This window comes from Nicotiana tomentosiformis, chromosome 8 (genome assembly GCF_000390325.3).
Source record: "Nicotiana tomentosiformis chromosome 8, ASM39032v3, whole genome shotgun sequence".
Taxonomy (NCBI): Eukaryota; Viridiplantae; Streptophyta; class Magnoliopsida; order Solanales; family Solanaceae; genus Nicotiana; species Nicotiana tomentosiformis.
The window spans coordinates 93115428-93133794 of record NC_090819.1 but is presented as its reverse complement, the minus strand read 5'-3'; the positions used below and the strand labels follow the sequence as shown (position 1 = coordinate 93133794).

Here is an 18367-nt window from a genome sequence, read left to right as displayed (position 1 = left end):
ACATGACAATTTACATTATTGATCATTCTCATAAACTTGTACTCAATTCATTCATGTATAATTATTTACTCAAAGTTTCATTTTAATAATATTAATATTATTTTATAAAATCGTGTAATACATGACTCGGCATATATGCACAACGCACTAGAAACTAATGAAACAGATTTATAGTCTATAGTAATTAAAATACAAAAGATCTTGAAAGAAATGGAGAACAACTCAGCGAAATGCTTTCACACTCATTTTTTAAAACTTTGTTTTTTTCTTGGCTAAATAGCAATAAGCAAAACAAGACAGAAAGGTTGCAGCGCAAATCATTCATCATGGATCGGCATCGAAGTCTATGGAAAACGTTTTTAACATTTATCCTGGTCCACAACTTTTGTCTCAATATATATTTTGTGTATCCACAAATATCTCCCTCTTCTTTTCTCCAAATAGAGAAAAATACACACAACCAATGTAAAAAAATACTAGATGATACTTTTTATTTACTTAAATTTTAGATGGATAGAGTTATTTGATAATATTAGTAAAAGATACTTTCTTCGGTCTACTTTAATTGATTTTATAACTTTTTATTGTGGTCCGTAATATTTAACTTTTTTCACATAATAAAAAGGAATTATCTTATTTTTTCTAAAGTTTTCTAAGATTATTTGTTGTATTTCTAATGAACAAATTAAGATTAATACGATCAATTTTATTGTTAATTAATACTAAAAGATAGATTTTTTTAGTATATATAAAAACATAAAAAATTAATTAAAGTGAAACAGAGAAAATATTAAATATCACCATTATAAAAAAGGTAAAGAACACACCATTCACAAAAATAAAAAAAAAATAATTTTTTTTTAAAAAAGTAGTCCCACTATAATAATGTATTAAGCTGCAGTAAATATGAGAAGACCAGTTGGATATGGAAGATTATTAGAAAACAATAGTACTATAATAATTTGACCAATTTGACAACTAATCCAAAAGATTTGCCTTGGGCTCAACCACCCCCGGAAAACCCCAATACCGCTTTCATTGACCACTTTTCCCATCTTCTCCACTTCCACCCTTTTCTTTCTCCCCAGATCTCTCTCTCTCTCTCTCTCTCTCTCTCTCACACACACACACACACACACAGATGCCTTTTCTTTCATATTTAGGGTTTTGATTTGTTCTTCTTCCAGTCGAAACAGATATGAAATTCCGCACATTTTTCACTCAATTTCTCGTTTGGCCACTTTGTGGGCCTGATCTGTAAAGTTTTGATTTTGGGTCTTTTATTGATTTCGTAATTCGTTGATTTTCTGAGTTTTTTTTTTTGGAAATTGATGGTGGGTTCCGAGAGCTTAACGCCGCCGCGACCAGAGGCGGCGCCACCGCCGCCGAAGAAGTATGGTGTCACGAAGCCTTTGTCTAGTGCGGGGCCCACCGATGCAGATCTTCAAAGAAATGCAGCATTAGAAAAGGTGTGAACTTTTTTCCCCTTTTCACTCTTTTCTGCGTTCATATAATAAAAATTTAATTTTGCCTATGAATTTGTACTGAATTTTGAGTTTTTTTGGGGTAGTTTTTGAAGGACTCAGGGTTGTATGAGAGCGAGGAAGAAACAGAAAGGAGAGAAGAGGTGCTGCGTCAGCTTGATCAGGTAAATTTTTGAAGCTTAGTAGAGTATTGACTTAATCTGTTGCAGTAATTTTGATTTGGTTTTTGCATGAGTTGTTAGCATGTGTTTGGTTTGCAGCTTTTTATTGTATTACAAGTTCATATAGGTTTTAGCAAAAGGAAAACTGTATGAGAAGTTAAAAAGATCTTTTCTTTTTGCGTTGGGCATGTTGATTTTTAGCCTTTGGTTTCAGCAGCTTTTTATTGTATTATAAGTTCATATAGGTTTTAGCAAATGGAAAACTGTATGAGAAGTTAAAAAGATCTTTTCTTTTTGCGTTGGGCATGTTGATTTTTAGCCTTTGGTTTCAGTTCTTAGTTTAGGGTGGAATTGAATAAGTGAAGACTTTCTTGTTGAGCTCTGAAATAAAACAACTGTTTTTGAGGTCATTGCAAATAATCAGGGCGTCCATACTTGTCGGCCAGCTCTTCATCCTAAAGGGTTTGTAAAAATTAGATGACTTTGGGTTTTATTGCGCTTTGGATTATTCCATCTTCTAAGGATTTAGTAGGAAAAGAAGTATGGGATAGAAAATAGGATCCCTGGCAGAATATATTTAGAGCCTTAGTGATTGGGGTTGAATTCAAGCCATATCGTTGTTTTGTACTTTTACATGGTGATGGTTAGAGTTAGTGGTGGCAAAATGGTTAAACGAAAATAGTTGACCACCGATATTATCCACTAAAAAATGGGTTGGATAATGAACTTTTTAAAAACGGGTCAAATATGGATAATAACAACAACAACGACCCAGTGAAATCCCACTAGTGGGGTCTGGGGAGGGTAGTATGTACACAGACCTTACCCCTACCCCGAGGGGTCAAATATGGATAAGACCATATTATCCGTTTAGAAAATGGATAACCAATAGGTAACCAATGGATAACTAATGAGTTTAACTTTTACATTTGTAAAGCCTCAAATTGGGAGTTCCTCAAGTTTGAGAGATTAGGAATTCTTCCAAAAGTGATCATATTCAAGAAGTCATGGAATATTATCCGCCGGTTAACCCGTTTTTTTTTATCCGTATTAAATATGGGCCGGGTCGGATAATTTATCTGTTTTTCATTACTCGTTTTCGACCCGAACAATATCCGACCCGACCCTACCGTTTGCCACTCCTAGGTAGAGTGCATGGCAGAATACAATAGAAAACAAAAGCTGTGTAGCTATTGTTAAAGTGAAAGAATTTTTGTTCCAAGTTCAATATCATTTGATGTTGTACCATAGAGCCTGTGTGAAAAGAAAAGAGAGGAAGAGAAAAGAAAATTCTTATCAGCAACTAATCAAATAATTTTCTGATAAAAGATGTATCTATATATTAGTTTTATATACAAAATACTCATTCCAACACATAACTAACTGAGGAACCTAACTCTTTTAATGTCAAATTCTACCATTTTAACATACTGTACTTTCTTATACGTTCCATCAAACTTAAGTGGGGTAATCGATATTAGTTTGCTTACTTTGAAATATTAAAAAAAATAGTTGCGCGAGAACTTGTCTTTAAAGTAGCTGGAAAAGTTCTGATAACAGGAATTTTGCGTGAAAGTTTTGTTCCCGGAGTAGCAGTTGGGAAAGGTGGTTTTGGCGGTACTCTTATTGGAAAAAGGCAGGGTGTTGCGGAGATGGTTATTGCAAAAAATGATGTGTCACTGGAACGATCTCTGAAAAGAGGCGCATGCTGCTGGAATGACTAATGAAAGAGGTATGTGCGACATTGAAAACTGGCATGGTGCTTTGGGTCCTTGAGAATAAGAGTGGTGCTGCTAGAATGGTTACAAGATAAAGATAGAGAAGAAAAGAGAAGCTATGAAAGTAAAGAAAATTTTAGCTGGAAGGGCGTATAAGGCCATTTGCGGGTAGGCATAAGCTACTTAACTAATGCTCTCAAAAGCATTAAGGCTTTAATACATGTTGATGAGCTTTTAGATGAGCTTGATTAAAAAAGAAGAGCTTTTAGAAGAGAAGGCTCATACAACTCAAATAAGCTAAGATTTGATTGCCTTTGGTCACTAAAAATAAGTGTGGTGCCCGCTAGAACAGTTACCAGATTCCACATAGAAGAATAAAGTAGTGACGTTATGAAAATAAAGAAAATTATAGCCGGCAAGGCAGACAAGGTCATCTGCCAGTAGGCATAAGCTATTAACTCACTTCCAAGGTTATCAAGGCTTTAATACATGTTGAGGAGCTTTTAGATGAGCTTGATTAAAAAACCTTTTAAATGAGACAGTTCACACAACTCAATCTGGTAAATGTGTGCTTTACATTAGATTTTTTTCCTTATTGGCCAATCATTTTTTGGTAACTTCATGGAACGATGTACACACACACACACACACACACACACACACACACACACACACACATATATATATATATATATATATATATATATGCTTTACATTAGATTTTTTTCCTTATTGGACAATCATTTTTTGGTGAGTTCATTGAACGATCATTGTGCGCGCGCGCACACACACACACACACATATGAATGTTTTGTTTGAAACCGTCTGGGCTGACCAAATCATGAGTAAGATGCTCTTTTCTCTTTTTATATGATATGAGAGCAACCGAAGGCCTTGAGTTTGAGTCTCACCACTACCCATGAACCAACCAAGAAAAAGAGTAAACCATTCGTGATGGGACATTTTGTAGACCTAAAATTAAAGAAAATACGAATGTTTCATCTCTAATAGCTGTGAGAGGGTAGTTACAAGTTGGTCAGGTATGATTTGTAATTATAAAACAGTATTGTGTGTAATTTTTCATACAATATTGAAATTGATTGTTGTGCTTTTTGAAATTCATATTTTCCTTAAAAAAGCGATTGTCGTGCTTGCAGCAATTAATCAATGTGAAGTGAGGGGTTTTCGCATTGTGTGAATGAAGCGAAGCAACTTTGAAGAAGTGCGTGCTTCGGACAGTAAGGCATAAAGCCATCAAAAACGTTTTCTTCTTTGAATTTGACTGTGAAATTAATAAGGAGAAAAAGAAGATATAGAAAATAAGAACTTTAGTTATCTGAATTCTAGTATTCCTCTTCAGTCGAGAGAGAACTTTTTTAACCACCCAAATGAAGAAGCTAAATGAGATTGGGGCTAGTGTCCTATTGGTGTCCAATAGGATATGAGTGTGGGAATCAAACCATATCAATAAAAGCAAACTGATGGTAGTGTCAAAAGCATTTGCGCTTGGTATTCGGGTGATTTTAGATAGGGTGTAATCTAGCCGAGTTGAACTAAGCTCTGGTTGTTCAAGATTTCTTCCTAGTTTTTTTTAATTGTAAACCTACCATATGTAGCTAGAATTTACTGGATTTGAGTGCACCTACAATATGTAGCCTATAACTCGTTTGTTCTCCATACTCATTGGTGTTGGGATAGGCTTGCAGATGAGTCAGCTAATTCCTTGAAGCTTTTTTAGGCACAAAATTCTTATGCATGAGCTAGATACATGCTGTACATTCACAGTCTTCTAAGTTTGCTAAATCATTTACTCATCCTACCACATCTGTCCCTTTATGTGACAAAAATTTTAACCTCATTTTGGTGGAGGGTGATTACTTAACTTAATCTTCAAAACAACTTTGGCTTGAAGTTGTTTCTAATTGTGCTTTTGGCATGACACGAGGTGACAATCGGCAGAGTATTATCTATTCCCCTTGTTCGAATAAGTTGACTTATGAGAAATTTCTTATCTTTGGTTAAAGTTTCTCAAGCATCTTTTGATGGAAAAAGTATGCTTGTTTTGGCATTTTTATGTAATTTCTGATTTTCAGTTGTAAAGAGGAAATGAGCCAAGTGGTTTGAATTTCACTTTGAATATTGAGTAAATTTGACCATGAAATGGGATAATCAAACTGGAGAGTTGGTGCTAGTACACCGTACACATGGATCATATTAGGTCATTATTAACGTGCTTGATGTTTCTATTGGTCAGATGTAATTTAATTGCGAAGAAGCTGTAATGACTGGTTACTATTGTTCTGTAGATTGTAAAATCATGGGTGAAAGAATTGACTCACCAGAGAGGCTACACTGATCAAATGGTGGAGGATGCAAATGCTATCATATTCACTTTCGGTTCTTATCGGCTGGGAGTAAGTCATGTTTCAGCACTTGATTTTTTCAGTATTTTGCTCTTTGTGAATTAACTTAATTATTTGCTTATTAATGCATTGTTCATAAACTATATGAAAGTAACCTGCTTTAAAGCCAAGGGTTCTTGAGGGTTGGGATAATAGGGTGACTGGGAATAAAAATGAAGGTATCTAGGTACTAGGTGCTAAAGTTGCAGCTAGTAGGTCTTTCTTTGGTTTCAGTTCCAGGTTTTTCCACATGAGCATTAGAAATCAGATGTTTGGCATCTTGTTAAGTAGTTATTGGACTAGAAATAGATTCATGTATCTAAAGAAATGCAATCACAATATGTATGTTATTCCGATAGTATGCCGAAGTTCTATATTTTTTGTTTTTATTACCTGAATGGCCTGTGGGTCACTATTTCATTGTTGATGGTCACAGCATCGTATGCTTTATAGCTGATAATTTTTTTTGTATGTTTTCAGGTTCATGGGCCTGGAGCTGACATAGACACATTGTGTGTTGGTCCCTCTTATGTCAACCGTGATGTGAGTCCCATGTACTGGTCAAAACTTTTCTCCGTCTGATGATTCATCATAATCATTCATGATAGTTGTTCTCCTCTTGTTTTCTCTGCAGGAAGATTTCTTTATCATTCTGCATGATATTTTGGCTGAAAAGGAAGAAGTTAGTGAACTTCAACCAGTTCCTGATGCTCATGTCCCAGTTATGAAATTCAAATTTCAAGGAATATCTGTTGATCTCCTTTATGCAAGTATATCTCTCTTAGTTGTCCCTGAAGTAAGTTGGAACATTCTTCTGTTGGATTATATCCTTTATTTAGTAGATTTTCCTTATGTTGAAAAGCTTTAGAATTTAAAGGTCGTTACTGTCGTATCTAATTCATGGAGAATTAGTCCTTATAGTTTCAGTTGATCAATGTGGATGTATAGCAGCTTCTTCATTACTGTCTTATTTAAATGTGTACTTTGTCTGCCTTGTTTCATGTCCTTCCGAACATTAGAGGTATTCATTCATGTTGTAGTTGAATATTGTTACTTGAAAGTTTGATGTGCTGTGAATTGCATTTAACTCGGACTTGTAATTCGTATGTTAACAGGATTTAGATATCTCAGATCGATCTGTACTCTACAGTGTGGATGAGCCAACTGTTCGAAGTCTCAATGGGTGCCGGGTTGCTGATCAAATATTGAAACTAGTACCTAATGCTGAGGTAATCCTACTTTTTCCTCGTGTTATGGTGTCTTTAAATTACCATTGAATTTCCATGTTTTTCTCAAAATTTGGTAGCACTTCCGCACGACTCTTAGATGTCTCAAGTTTTGGGCAAAAAGGCGTGGTGTTTATTCCAATGTGAGTTCTTATTCCTTCAACCCCCTCACTGGTTTGTCTATAGTATTCATAAGCTGGTCAGTTAGTGAACATGATTTTCTGCTTTCTCCTTGTGCACCCTTTTATTCAGGTTACCGGATTTCTCGGTGGTGTCAATTGGGCTCTTTTGGTTGCTCGCATTTGCCAGTTTTATCCTAATGCCGTCCCCAGTATGCTTGTTTCTAGGTTCTTCAGAGTTTATACACAATGGCGTTGGCCAAATCCAGTGATGCTATGCCCAATTGAAGAGGATGAACTTGGTTTTCTTGTTTGGGATCCTCGCAAGAATCCAAAAGACCGAACTCATCATATGCCAATTATAACTCCTGCTTATCCTTGCATGAACTCCAGCTATAATGTCTCGCCAAGTACTCTTCGAGTAATGATGGACCAGTTTCAGTTTGGTAACAAGATTTGTGAGGTATGGCTTAAAATTCAGTGTTGTTTTCTTCTGTTTTCACTGTACTCACCCATTTTGATTGGTAGTCTTGCTTTTTTTACTTGGTTCTTTCATCCAGGAGATAGAGTTGAATAAAGCACAGTGGGCTGCGCTTTTTGAGCATTATCTTTTCTTTGAGGTGTACAAAAACTATCTGCAGGTTGACATTGTAGCGGCAGATAGTGATGATTTGCTAGCTTGGAGAGGCTGGGTGGAATCCCGGCTTAGACAACTAACACTAAAGGTGAGAATTGTAAGCACTAAAGGGAAAAGAAAGAACTTTGGGAGGTTAAAATCGAATTCAGTTGTTGGGATAATGATATTTTGTTTTCTTTGGTTTATTATGTCGATGAGAATTGTAAGCACTAAAGGGAAAAAGAAGGAATTTTGGAGGGAAATTTTTTAATTCAATTGTCGTGATTCTAGTGCTGGAACTCATGCTTTTTCTTTGATGCATTTCAGATCGAGCGTGACACAAATGGGATGTTGCAGTGCCATCCGTATCCTAATGAATTTGTAGACTTGTCTAAGCCATGTCCACATTGTGCTTTTTTTATGGGCTTGCAGAGGAAACAGGGTGTAAAAGTGCAAGAAGGACAGCAGTTTGATATTCGTGGCACAGTTGATGAGTTTAAGCAAGACGTAAGCATGTACACTTATTGGAGACCAGGCATGGATATCTATGTATCTCATGTTCGGAGGAAGCAAATTCCTCCATTTGTCTTTCCAGATGGGTATAAGAGACCACGTCAATCTAGGAATACAAGTCATAGTACTCCTGAGAAAGTTGCTAGAGGCTGCATGTCTCCTGAAGAAAGGCATCCGAAGAGGAAGCAGGAAGCTGAAACAGTTGGTGTAAATTGGGGAAAACTAGGGAAACGTGCTTCTATCAGTCCGCAAAGGATAGGGTCTGTTTCTCCTCTAGGTGGTTCTAGTAGGTCTGATGGATCATCACAAATAATCATTTCTGACGAGTCACAGAAGGAGCTCGAGAGTTCTTGCCTACGGGACAGTTCTGATGATAATTCATTACATAGGTGCAGCAGAAACGATGCCTCTCTGAGTGACAGTTCCATTTGTGCACCTGATAGTTTAAATTATACAATGTCAAGGAATTCCACTTTATCCGGACTTCCCAGAGAAGTTGATTTAGATAGTTCTAACACAAAATCCTTCCCAAGCCAGGAGATGCGTAGTCCGATCCAAGACATTTGCACTAGAAATGTCCAAACTTTTCAGGTGTTGCAGAATGATGAGAAGGGGGAGATTTTGGGATCACTTCATCAGGATAATACTGGGCAGCTCAATGAACCAGGTGTTCAGACTGGTTGCGCAGAAAGAGGTGAAAGAGTGCATGTATCAAATTCCAACATTCAGAACCTCACTTGCGAGGTGAGTCTCTCTGTTTGCATGTTTCGGCTCTTGAATTGTAGCTGATGGCAGTGATTTATGAAAGTGTTGAAGATAGTGAGAGCTAAGAGTCCTTTCAGGGTGATATAAGCTTGGCTGACCGGATTTCACAACTAGGGGATGGATGTTTAAGTGGGAATGGAGTCTTGGGTAATGGCTTGGCCGAGAAGTCACAGGTGGAGTGCAGAAGTCTCTGGTCTAATTTTTACCAATTTTTCATCAAAGCTATACTGCATATATGAGTTTCTGTTATTACTGTTCACATACCTATTTTCCAGTGTTCAATTTCATTTTCTTTTTGTTAGGGTTATTATGACTATTGAAGAGCTGGTCATATCATCAGCTAGCTGTGTAGTGGAAAATTCATGAAGTTGGGTTCTTTGATTGTGAGCATGTCAGAGACTATTCCAATCTTGAAAATACAAGAGCTGGAGAATATGTCATGATCTTGGATTTATGATTGGACTATACTCGGCTCCTCGAAAAGCAATTTTTTATTTATTTTCCCTTCCTTTGTTTTTGAAAAATCATTAATTAAATTTGATGGTTTTACGCACGTGTCTCTGACCAATACATGCTGGTGTGTTCTGCTAACTTCCTACTTCCCTAATTAGCTATGAAACATGTATAGTACATGGTGTGCTAAGAACTGCTCTGCATCTGGCTTTATATTTGGTATATTTTCAGGATGGAGAACTTACTCATTGTTTGTCGTTTTCTGTTTTCTAGCCAAACCATTCTCTCTCAAGGGCAATGGAATCGCAGGATGGGGCAAGCTCAGAGGCTGTGCAGGAGCCTGCAATAAGGCATGTGTTTCTGTGGCCCTGTGTTTTACGATTTGATAGGCTATGTTATCTTTATGCTTTCTTGCTTTGTTCCTGTCGTGGTTTCTTTCTAGTAGGCTGAGTCTGGAATCAACAGCTTGAATTTGGGTAGGCGTTCCAAAGATTGGCGTGTTTCAGAGCTAGTGCGTTTTTGAAAATGCTTGCTCGGAAGATGGTTGGTGAGGTGTTTGGATTAGTTCAAGCTCACATTTTAATGTGAGAAGAGGTTGCAGATTATGACGTGTGGATTTGTCTTCAGGCCCACTTTGAAGTTGGATGAAGATGTGAATCTGTGCCTTTCTAACCCCCCCCCCCCCCCCCCCCAAAAAAAAACCAAAAAAAGAAAAAAGGAGGAAAACGGAAAAAAGAAAAAAACAGGAGCCGTGCCTGCAGTGAATCTCCAGTTGAAGCTAAACCAGTGTCCTGCTTATTGCTGCAGTCAAGAGCCAGCATCGAGAAGAGACCGCTGTATACATTGTGATTGTAGTCTGCTTCATTTGTTGAGAACCAAAATAGCTTGTGGATGTTTAAAAGGGAAAAAAGAAAGTGTAAAACAGGATAGTGGCTACTTTTTTCTATTTTGAGGGTCTAGAAAAGACTTATTTCCTTATATTGTGATGTAGGAAACCTTGGTCTTCGTAGGTGGTCCTTCTTTGTTTAAAATTTTTATTAACTGACAAGATTATAGTAAAAATCTGGTATCTTTGTAGTTACTTTCCCGACATCTGAGGATAAGGTATCTAGCAATCTATATTCCTATGCAAATGGAGACATTATTCTATTCCAGACTTCACTCTCGATCCAGATAAAAGAATCTGGTAAAATGAGTCTACAAAATAGGGCGACGGATCGTCCCACTAGTCAAATCCTTACCTTCTCAAGGACTTAATGGAAATATTTGAGAATTTTGATGCTTAGACAGGATGGATAGAGTTGTGGATATTCCAATGGACGCGCGAGTGCTCAAGAAACTTAACATTCTTCATAGAAGAGCTATCAGAATACTGGGAGTAGTAAATTTCTGTGATATATCCAGGAATGAAATATTCTTGTTTTTAGTAAAATAAGATTTTCTTTTCCTCTTTCGATTTTTACTTCTGTCCAATGATGAGTATATCTTCGAGAGCTTCTGTCTATATCGTAATGTTTCTTAGGATTTGCTCGCGTATAACACGATTAAAGTGTTAGTTATAAAGTACCACTTCAATGCCCTGACTCTGCAACTGAAAAAGTGGATCTGCTTCAAAAGAAACTACATGCTCAAAAATTAATGTTACTCAGTGGCACTATAGTCTACACAGTCTTAGAGCCAGTTTACTCGGATTATATTGGCATTTTCGACTACTTGCAATTTTCCACTTTTTGATTATCAAAAGTTAAATGATGCATTTCATTCGACTTGCAAAAATACACTAAGAAAAACATTATTATAGTGTTTTCTATCCTTAACTTACAACATGCTCAAACTTGTACTTAGTGGCACTATTCTATAGACCTATATTCTATTGTTCTTACAAAGACTCAGATTATGAGACTATCTGTAATATTACAGTGTGGAGATTATTAGACCATCATCACTATCATCTATTACCTTATTAGAATTAATACGCTTGTAACTTGCAATGTACTTTTCGCTGTTGTTGCCAAGGAGGGGTGCAACATCATACTCTTTATCTGGTGATTTTCCAGCGGAATTCCTGAAGTTCTTGCATCGATGAAGTATCTGCAAAACCTCTTTCATGGTAGGCCTACTTGAAGGTAAGTTGCTCGTGCATATAAGCCCGAGTCTGAACACGGTTTTCATTTCTTCCAAGTAACATGCTTCCTTGATCTCTGAATCTAACATATTATCGATGGCATTGTTCCCTTCTCCGTGCTGCTTCCATGCCCATTCTGCTAGGCTCATATGCTCTTCCCCGAAATTTGGTTGTCTTCCTGTCACTAGCTCCAATAGCACCACCCCGAAGCTATAGATATCGATCTTCTCATTCACTTTCGTTGTATAAGCATACTCTGTAACCAAACAAAACAAATTCATCGTTAGTCGTACTTTTGATAATGAAAGAAATTGACCCAAAGCTTGGATTTTGCTTTTACCTGGAGCAATATAACCAAATGAACCAGCAACAGCAGACATGGTGTGAAGCTCTTCTTTCTTATCTAAGAGCTTAGCCAAGCCAAAATCAGCAATTTTTGCCTTGAATTCAGAATCCAATAAGATATTGCTGGATTTCACATCGCGATGAAGGATTGGTGGAGTGCAATCATGGTGCATGTAGCAAAGTCCTTGAGCAGATCCAATGGCAATCTCCAATCTTGTTGGCCAATCCATGACTTTATTATTCAATGAACTTCTCTTCTTTCCATGAAGCCATCTATCAAGACTGTGATTTACCATGTACTCATAGACGAGCAACTTTGAATCCTCGCTCGAAATACAACACAATAACTTGACTATATTGGAATGTCTAATTGATCCCAATATCTGAACCTCAGCCAAGAATTCTCTCTCGAGCCTGTAATCCACTTTCCTATCACTCCAAATCCTCTTCACAGCAATGTATTCATTCAATCTCCCAATGCAAATTTTGTACACCTTTCCTGATCCGCCACTTCCAATCATGTTATTTTCAGTCAAACTTGACAAAATGTTTGCCTCAGTGAAATCCAACCTCTGGAATGAAGTCAACTTCCAACTTGCAACATCGCGCTTATGCTTCTTCCTCTTGTAGTCCCTGACCAGGAACAAGGTCGATAGGACAGTAAATAGGAAAACAGCGATTGCAAGGACTAGAATCAGGGCTAGAACTCTATGAGACAATCTTTTTGAATTGCTGACTTTGGCATTACAATTTGGAAGATATGGAAGTGAGTTGCTGGTACAAAGGCTGGGATTGTTCAAGAAACTGTTTTCAAAGGCTAAGTTAGCAAATGCATCTGGGATTTTTCCGATAAGTTGATTGGAAGATAGGTTAAGGCTAGTTATCCTCTTTACACCTAATTGAGGTGGAATTGGACCTGAAAATTGATTTTGAGACAAATCTAGAGAAACAAGATCAGGAATTAAACCTATAGCTGCTGGAATTTTGCCAAAGAGTTTGTTCCTAGCAAGATCCAAAATTGCCAAAGATTTCCATGATGTTATATTTGCCGGAATTTCTCCGGACAACGAATTCCCATCAAGCTCCATCCGAGTTAGCTTAGAAAGACTAGTTAACTCCACTGGAATCTGCCCCGAGAACGAATTGTTACTCGCCAAAAGTACAACCAAACTAGTCCAAGAAGATATTCCCACTGGAATTTCACCTGAAAACTTGTTGTTATAGATCTCCAACCGCGTAAAATTGGATGCAACTTTGCTCGGTAACTCCCCGGAAAACAAGTTATCACTCAATAACAAACTTGTCATATTAACCAAAGTCCAAACACCAGATGGAATTTCCCCAACAAACTGATTCTTATAGAGCTGGATCGTACGTAAAGTGGAACAAGCTTCTAATGATTTTGGTATTTCACCAGATAAATTGTTGACATAAGCTACCACACCAAAGAGATTCCCTTTAGCACACAAATGCTGAGGCAAATTTCCAGTGAACAAATTCTGTGAAACTTCAAAAGCTTCTAGCGTTGAATGAAGTCCCATTTCAGATGGTAAACTCCCATTCAATTTATTTCTGAACACTTTGAATTCCTTCAAAGTTGGAATCTTGGCTATGCTTTGTGGAATTTCGCCATATAATTCGTTTGAAAACAGATTCAGAATCTCCAACTGTTTCAATTCTCCAAAACTTTCAGGGATTTTCCCAGTCAACTTGTTATTTGAAATATCAAGTTCAATCAAATTTGACAACTTATTAGTCGCAGGAATCAAACCCGAAAGCTGATTACTGTACAAGTAAGCATATGTCAAATTCTTTAACCAGAACAATCCAGATGGAATTTCTCCTTCAAGATTGTTATAAGCCAAATCAATATGCTCAAGACTTTGAAAATTCCCGAAACTTTCAGGAATTTCGCCAATCAAATTCGCCCGTCTCATCCAAAAATACTTCATTTTCTTCAGCTTCTCAAACTCCGGCGGTATTCTCGCCGGAGAAAACCCATTAAACGCCAACCCCAGATTTTCAAGATTGGTTAAATTTCCGATTTCTGCCGGAAATGTTCCATCAAACAAGTTCATATGCAAGTACAAGCTCTCCAACTCCGTTAAATTTCCGATCGTCGGTGGGATATCTCCGGTGAAGTTGTTACCACCCAAATCAAGATACTTGAGTTTCTGAAGCAGGTGAATATCCGCCGGAATGGGACCCACAAAATAATTCTGAGAAAGGTCCAAGTGTTCAAGACTTGAACAGTTGTATAGAAGAGTTGGAAACTTTCCCGGGAGAAAATTCAAAGCAAGATTGAGAAAAGTAAGATTTTTGAGGTCACAAATGGAACTCGGAATTTCGACAGTGATGTCCTTTTCTTGAAGTATTATTCCGGTAACTTTTCCGTCATCAGAACACTCAATTTCCGGCCAATCACACGGCGAGGAAGTAGAGTTCCATGAGCTGAGTGATAATGGGTCTCCCCATTGACGCTTTATCTTCAGTAGAATATCACTTTCATTGGTGGTGGCCGGAGATTGTGAATTTACCAAAATGGGTATGAAGTTCAGTAGCAGTATGAGATAAAATGACTGCTTTCCGGTCAACATTCCGGTGATCATGCCGGTCGGGAAAAATGAGGGGAGGAATTATGGGTTGATTTTTGAGTCTTTGGTCAACATTAGAGTGTGAACAAAAAGACAATTCCACAAAATTTAATATATAGATAGGGTATAAGAACAGAGCATCATCAAATTGATTAAAATAACTAAGTGGGAGAGTAAAATAATGATTCTAATGAAGCTTCCATTGAGCTGCCTAACACAACAAAAAGCTTCGAGATCTGGGTCCCCTTTTTGTCTTTAGTTTGACTATTGAAAAGTTTTCAGCGAACTGTGCGTTAGCCGTCCAACTCCAACCACCCACAAATATAAATGTATGGAGTTAAAGCGCTTATAATTTTATTGGCAAAATACATAATTTATTGATCGACCTTGCGGCAAAATAACTGTTATACACTTTACGATCACGAAAAACCTTTTACATATTTATTTTTCAAAAATGTATTTAAGATATATCATTTTTGTACTTGACTAATTTTTCAGATAACGTGAAAGTTACGCCTTAATAGAATCGTGACATTGTCATTGACTTTAAAAAAGAAAAAAAATATTAAAAATTACAATTAAAATCCATCTTCTTCATCTTCCCATTTTCTATCTTAAGCACCATTGCTGCTTCTACCATAGTTGTTTGTGAGAGAGTTTTCAACAACACCAAAATTCAACCACACTATCTAAACAACTAGTCGAAAATAATCGAGCAACAAATTGAATTCAACAACCCAATAATCAACAAGACCCAATTAAATTTTCAAGCTTTTTTCGATCCCCAACAATGGTGGATTCAAAATATTTTCACCAAACCTTCAATACTACTGTTAAAGCTTTTAGATCTATCACAAATAAATAGTTTTCACAAATTTTGGGCAATAAACCAATAAAAAACGCTCAATTTTAGATCTAAAATTTTATGTTCTTTCAAAAATTCTATTTGGGGAAGAAGATGAGGGGAGGGTGGTTTGAGGAAGAAGACCAGAGGGGTTACTATGGGGAGAGAAGACAAAAAATGGGATTTTTTACGTGTTTCACTCGTTTTTTTGTGTGTAAACACGCAAGTGCTATCTGGTCAAAAGTAGTGTGTTTTAAACACACTTTTGAAAGGTTGAGTGTGTAAAGATTTCCCGTAAAAGAGAGGTGTGTAACATGGATTTCGCTGCAAGGTTGATGGGTAAACTATGTATTTTGCTAATTTTCTAACATTTGATTGAAACTTGAAAAAAGATTTTTTGAAATTATCTTGAAAAATAATTTTTAAATCATTTTTTGGGAATTTGAATTTTTAATATTTTTAAATTTCTTCAAAAACTAATCATACTTCATAAACAAATAATATTTTTAAAATTATTTTAAAAAATTACCAAAATATATAGTCAAACGGGAGCTTATTCGTTTAGATAAAATAAAATTTGCTTTAAACTCATCTCTATTGCTTCGTTAAATGGAATAAATAGAACTTTAAAAGAGAAATAACTGGTATTTTAAGCAAATAAGACTATTAAATAACTTTCTTAAGAAGTGTGAAAAATTCTTGAAAGACAGATATCAAAAGAGATGAATATAGTATCAAATTTCTATTTGTTCTAACTTGTTTGGTAACTTTTATTTATCAAGGTCAATTCGGTCATTTTTTATTAAAATTAATTAGATGTTAGAAAATTACACAAAAAACACTACAGTTTTAGAATTTTGTCCTAATATCAAAACAAGGTTGCAGTACTTAAAGTCCCAAACATTTATAAAAAATATAATTCATGAAAACAGGGAGTAGCTCATAATATCTACTTGAAAAGTCTTTATATTTTGCACGAAATAACGAAGACTTGTTTCAACTGTTAGTCAAAGTTGATTTGTTTTAACTTTCTAGAAACAAAATTGATAAATATATCGAGACTCTAAGTTCAACACAGTTTTCTCTAATGAATATCATTAGGAAGCAAACTACTGTTAAAAATCGTAGGAAAGAAGATTATGATATGCCTCAACAATTAGATCTTCTTAATAAATAGATGATTCCTAGAATCCAATCTAAGGTTATATACCAACTAGGTACCTTTGAAAAATTAGGTTTAAAATAAATAGTTAAAACTACTGAAGAGACTATCACAATAGATAGTGATCATGCTACTTTTAGATTATTATCTGAAAATAATTTAGCCCTTATAGAGAAACTCATAGATTTTTATATATCGAAAAAGCATAATTTTTGGTCCGAAGCAAATTAATAAAACTCCTCTGTCTACCAATTCTTCTTTAGGTGTTTCTTTAGTATCTAGAAACAGCATTGCAAGAAATAGTTCAGTTTTTTTTTTTAGAAAGTGTTAGTAAATTTAATTATAAAACTTCTAAGAGTATGAGATAGAAGCAGAGAAGTCTCAAATATTCGTAGATATTATTTATGATTAATAAAAAGAGAGTTGGATTAATCTCATCTAACCTGAAATATTATTCAAATTTGGTTTTGCTAGGCAATAAAGTCCAAAAGCTTTACTTATTTTTATCCACAAATCAAAATGTGCACGCGGTCGATCTAGAGGGGGCTTACTAGTCTACAACAACTAATGAAAGTATTTGCCAAAAAGAGAAAGAAAAAAAAGGTAATTCTTATAGGAGTATGTCTTTCTAACTAACATGACCACAAAAAATATGGTGTATAAAAGAGAAATCTAATTAATTTAATCGTGATATTAAACTCCCGTTTGGATATAGATTTTAGTTTTATTTTTTCAAATATTTTTTTGAAAATATTGTTTGTTTATAAACTATGATCATGTTTTGGGAAAAGAAAAATTCAAAAATTTTCAAGTTCCACGATTTTTGGTTGAAATTTGTTCTTCCACTCACAAAACTTTAACTTTTTTTCAAATAAAATGCATGTCCAAACACAACTTCAACTTTCAAAAATTATTTTTCAACACAACTTCAAAAACTCTTTTTTCAAATTTCAATCAAATATATGTCCAAGCGCTAGCTAAGTAAGAGACACTGATGATTCATAAAATTAATTCGTTTAGTGAAAAAAAAAGTTGCTAAAATAGTTATTGTCAATAACTCTTTTGAAAATTTTATAAAATCAAATTATATAGCTAGCCAATTATGTGGTACAAATAAGCCAAGATTGTTATTTCAGGCAGGGGCAGATTTAGGGGACGGATGAGGTTCACCCGAACCTCCTTCGTCGAAAAATTACACTGTACATATAAGGCAAAATTCGTTTTGTGTCTCTATATATTGTTGAATCTCTTTGCCATGGCCCAAAAGCATAGCTAACTGGTTAAGGGCGTTCAACACCTTTGTGAAGTTGCTAGTTTAATTCCCACTGATCACCATTTCTTTTAATTTTTTTAACTTTTTCTTGAACCCCTTAGCGAAAATTCTGTTTCTGCCAGGAAGTCGCATTTATTGATGAACGCTTTACTTTTCAATATGAATTTTTTCAATGCAAATTCGGATTTGGTCGAACTCAGGTAAATGAGAAACCAACAACTAGGGTAGCTAAATACAAATGTTGAAATAATTGACAAATAATAACTCTAAAAGAGTCTGCATTTATTTTTGTTCCCTAATCTTCTCATAAGGATCATGTCATGTGGTTAGTACTTAGTACTTTTAAGACATGGTCTCACTCGTGCAAAACCAGAACTCTTAAACGTTGAACTCCACCCTTAAAAGCCAACTACTAGTCTACTACTACTAAACAAATCTTTTGTAAGTTAAGAATTGCTGTTATAGACTTGTAGTCGTTGAAATTTTAGCCTTAAATAACTTATACGTAGGATTTAAATCTCACATAAAGGTTTTTATTCTGTTTTCTTTCTTTTACTATTATTCATG

The 18367-nt window shown here is 35.7% G+C and overlaps 2 protein-coding genes across 5 annotated transcripts; one reads left to right on the top strand and one right to left on the bottom strand.

Moving 5' to 3' along the window:
• Positions 1–1037: 1037 nt before the first annotated feature.
• LOC104085537 (nuclear poly(A) polymerase 4-like) lies at positions 1038–10538 on the top strand. 4 transcript variants are annotated; one of them, XM_009589600.4, is made up of 13 exons: positions 1038–1469; positions 1571–1648; positions 5670–5777; positions 6246–6308; positions 6400–6561; positions 6881–6994; positions 7072–7134; positions 7244–7573; positions 7671–7835; positions 8054–8983; positions 9082–9177; positions 9731–9807; positions 9903–10538. In XM_009589600.4, the coding sequence occupies exons 1-13, from the start codon at positions 1332–1334 to the stop codon at positions 9925–9927; spliced, it is 2349 nt and encodes a 782-aa protein (XP_009587895.1). In that variant the 5' UTR covers positions 1038–1331; the 3' UTR covers positions 9928–10538. The 4 variants fall into 4 exon arrangements, with proteins under 4 accessions (XP_009587895.1, XP_070038609.1, XP_009587889.1 ...); XM_070182508.1 differs by having other exon boundaries at positions 9731–9813; positions 9909–10538; XM_009589594.4 differs by having other exon boundaries at positions 9731–10538.
• Positions 10539–11233: 695 nt separating this feature from the next.
• On the bottom strand, positions 11234–14658 carry LOC104085526 (receptor-like protein kinase HSL1). The gene is made up of 2 exons (XM_009589586.4): positions 11923–14658; positions 11234–11838 (listed from the first exon to the last, which is right to left on the bottom strand). Exons 1-2 carry the CDS (start codon positions 14534–14536, stop codon positions 11372–11374), a joined length of 3081 nt encoding a protein of 1026 aa, XP_009587881.1. The 5' UTR covers positions 14537–14658; the 3' UTR covers positions 11234–11371.
• Between the last annotated feature and the right edge of the window lie 3709 nt (positions 14659–18367).

Bases quoted from the DNA above. Each gene is read 5' to 3' on its own strand.
- LOC104085537 (XM_009589594.4), top strand. From the start codon at position 1,332: ATGGTGGGTTCCGAGAGCTTAACGCCGCCGCGACCAGAGGCGGCGCCA. The intron at 1,649-5,669 runs GTAAATTTTTGA...ATTGTTCTGTAG, and splicing joins TGCTGCGTCAGCTTGATCAG to ATTGTAAAATCATGGGTGAA. The intron at 7,135-7,243 runs GTGAGTTCTTAT...CCTTTTATTCAG, and splicing joins GGCGTGGTGTTTATTCCAAT to GTTACCGGATTTCTCGGTGG.
- LOC104085526 (XM_009589586.4), bottom strand. From the start codon at position 14,536: ATGATCACCGGAATGTTGACCGGAAAGCAGTCATTTTATCTCATACTG. The intron at 11,839-11,922 runs GTAAAAGCAAAA...GTTTGGTTACAG, and splicing joins ATTTGGTTATATTGCTCCAG to AGTATGCTTATACAACGAAA.